General features: G+C 41.7%; 1 protein-coding gene across 2 annotated transcripts in view; it reads right to left on the bottom strand.

The window, feature by feature from the left end:
* Window positions 1–261: 261 nt before the first annotated feature.
* Window positions 262–701, bottom strand: part of pgap4 (post-GPI attachment to proteins GalNAc transferase 4) — a 10,409-nt gene continuing 9,969 nt past the window's right edge. For both annotated transcript variants that reach the window (XM_061033163.1, XM_061033164.1), the window contains exon 2: window positions 262–701. This exon is cut by the window's right edge and continues 1,339 nt beyond it. In XM_061033163.1, the coding sequence (XP_060889146.1) occupies window positions 633–701 (69 nt within the window). In that variant the 3' untranslated portion in view covers window positions 262–632.

Raw genomic sequence — 701 nt, 5'->3', positions numbered from 1 at the left:
AGTGAATACATACTTTAATAAACTCAACATATTCATCTTTTCCAAGGAATAACCCTTGTAGAGCCAAATAAATCTTTATGTTCTGAGAGTTCAACAGCATCGTTTTCAGGTAGACGATGATAAAGGGGGAAACTCTGATTTTTCATAGTTCCACGATCATGGGCAGCAGAGTAGAATACATCCACCGAGCCAGATCAAATCTGAAACTCTGGAAGAATTTTTTGGGCAGCCATGGCACAAAGTCATTTCAAAACTGGAAGCACAGCTCAGTGGGATTGGTTTATTTGATTTGCAGGTGAAACGGTCTGTCCAACACCACAATAAATGTCTTTAAAACACTCTAGAGAAAAAAGGAAATCAGTGTATAAACAGGTTGTCTACAAAGCACTACCCCAGATGCACTCGGTGCCAACGTTTGCACCTGGACACCTTTTTACCTGCAAAACCACAAACCCAGATTTTCCTGAGCAGTGTCTTTAGAGGTTAAAAAAAGTATATGGGACTTTATTCAGACCACAGGCCTTGTGTTGAAAACACACTGATTATCTTGTAAATTCAAAAGAACCATGGAAGAGTTCCTGAGGTGGAAAGGCAGCTTCTGAGTGCCTTCTGTCCTACCCTCTTTGCTGTCTTCAGAGGAGTTTGGGTCTTGATGGGTTGAGTCTGACTGAGGAATAGGCCCCGATATGGGTGATGAGGTT

Source organism: Labrus mixtus, unplaced genomic scaffold (genome assembly GCF_963584025.1).
Source record: "Labrus mixtus unplaced genomic scaffold, fLabMix1.1 SCAFFOLD_176, whole genome shotgun sequence".
NCBI lineage: Eukaryota > Metazoa > Chordata > Actinopteri > Labriformes > Labridae > Labrus > Labrus mixtus.
Note: the sequence above shows the minus strand (reverse complement) of the source record. Positions and strands in the feature narration are given on the sequence as shown.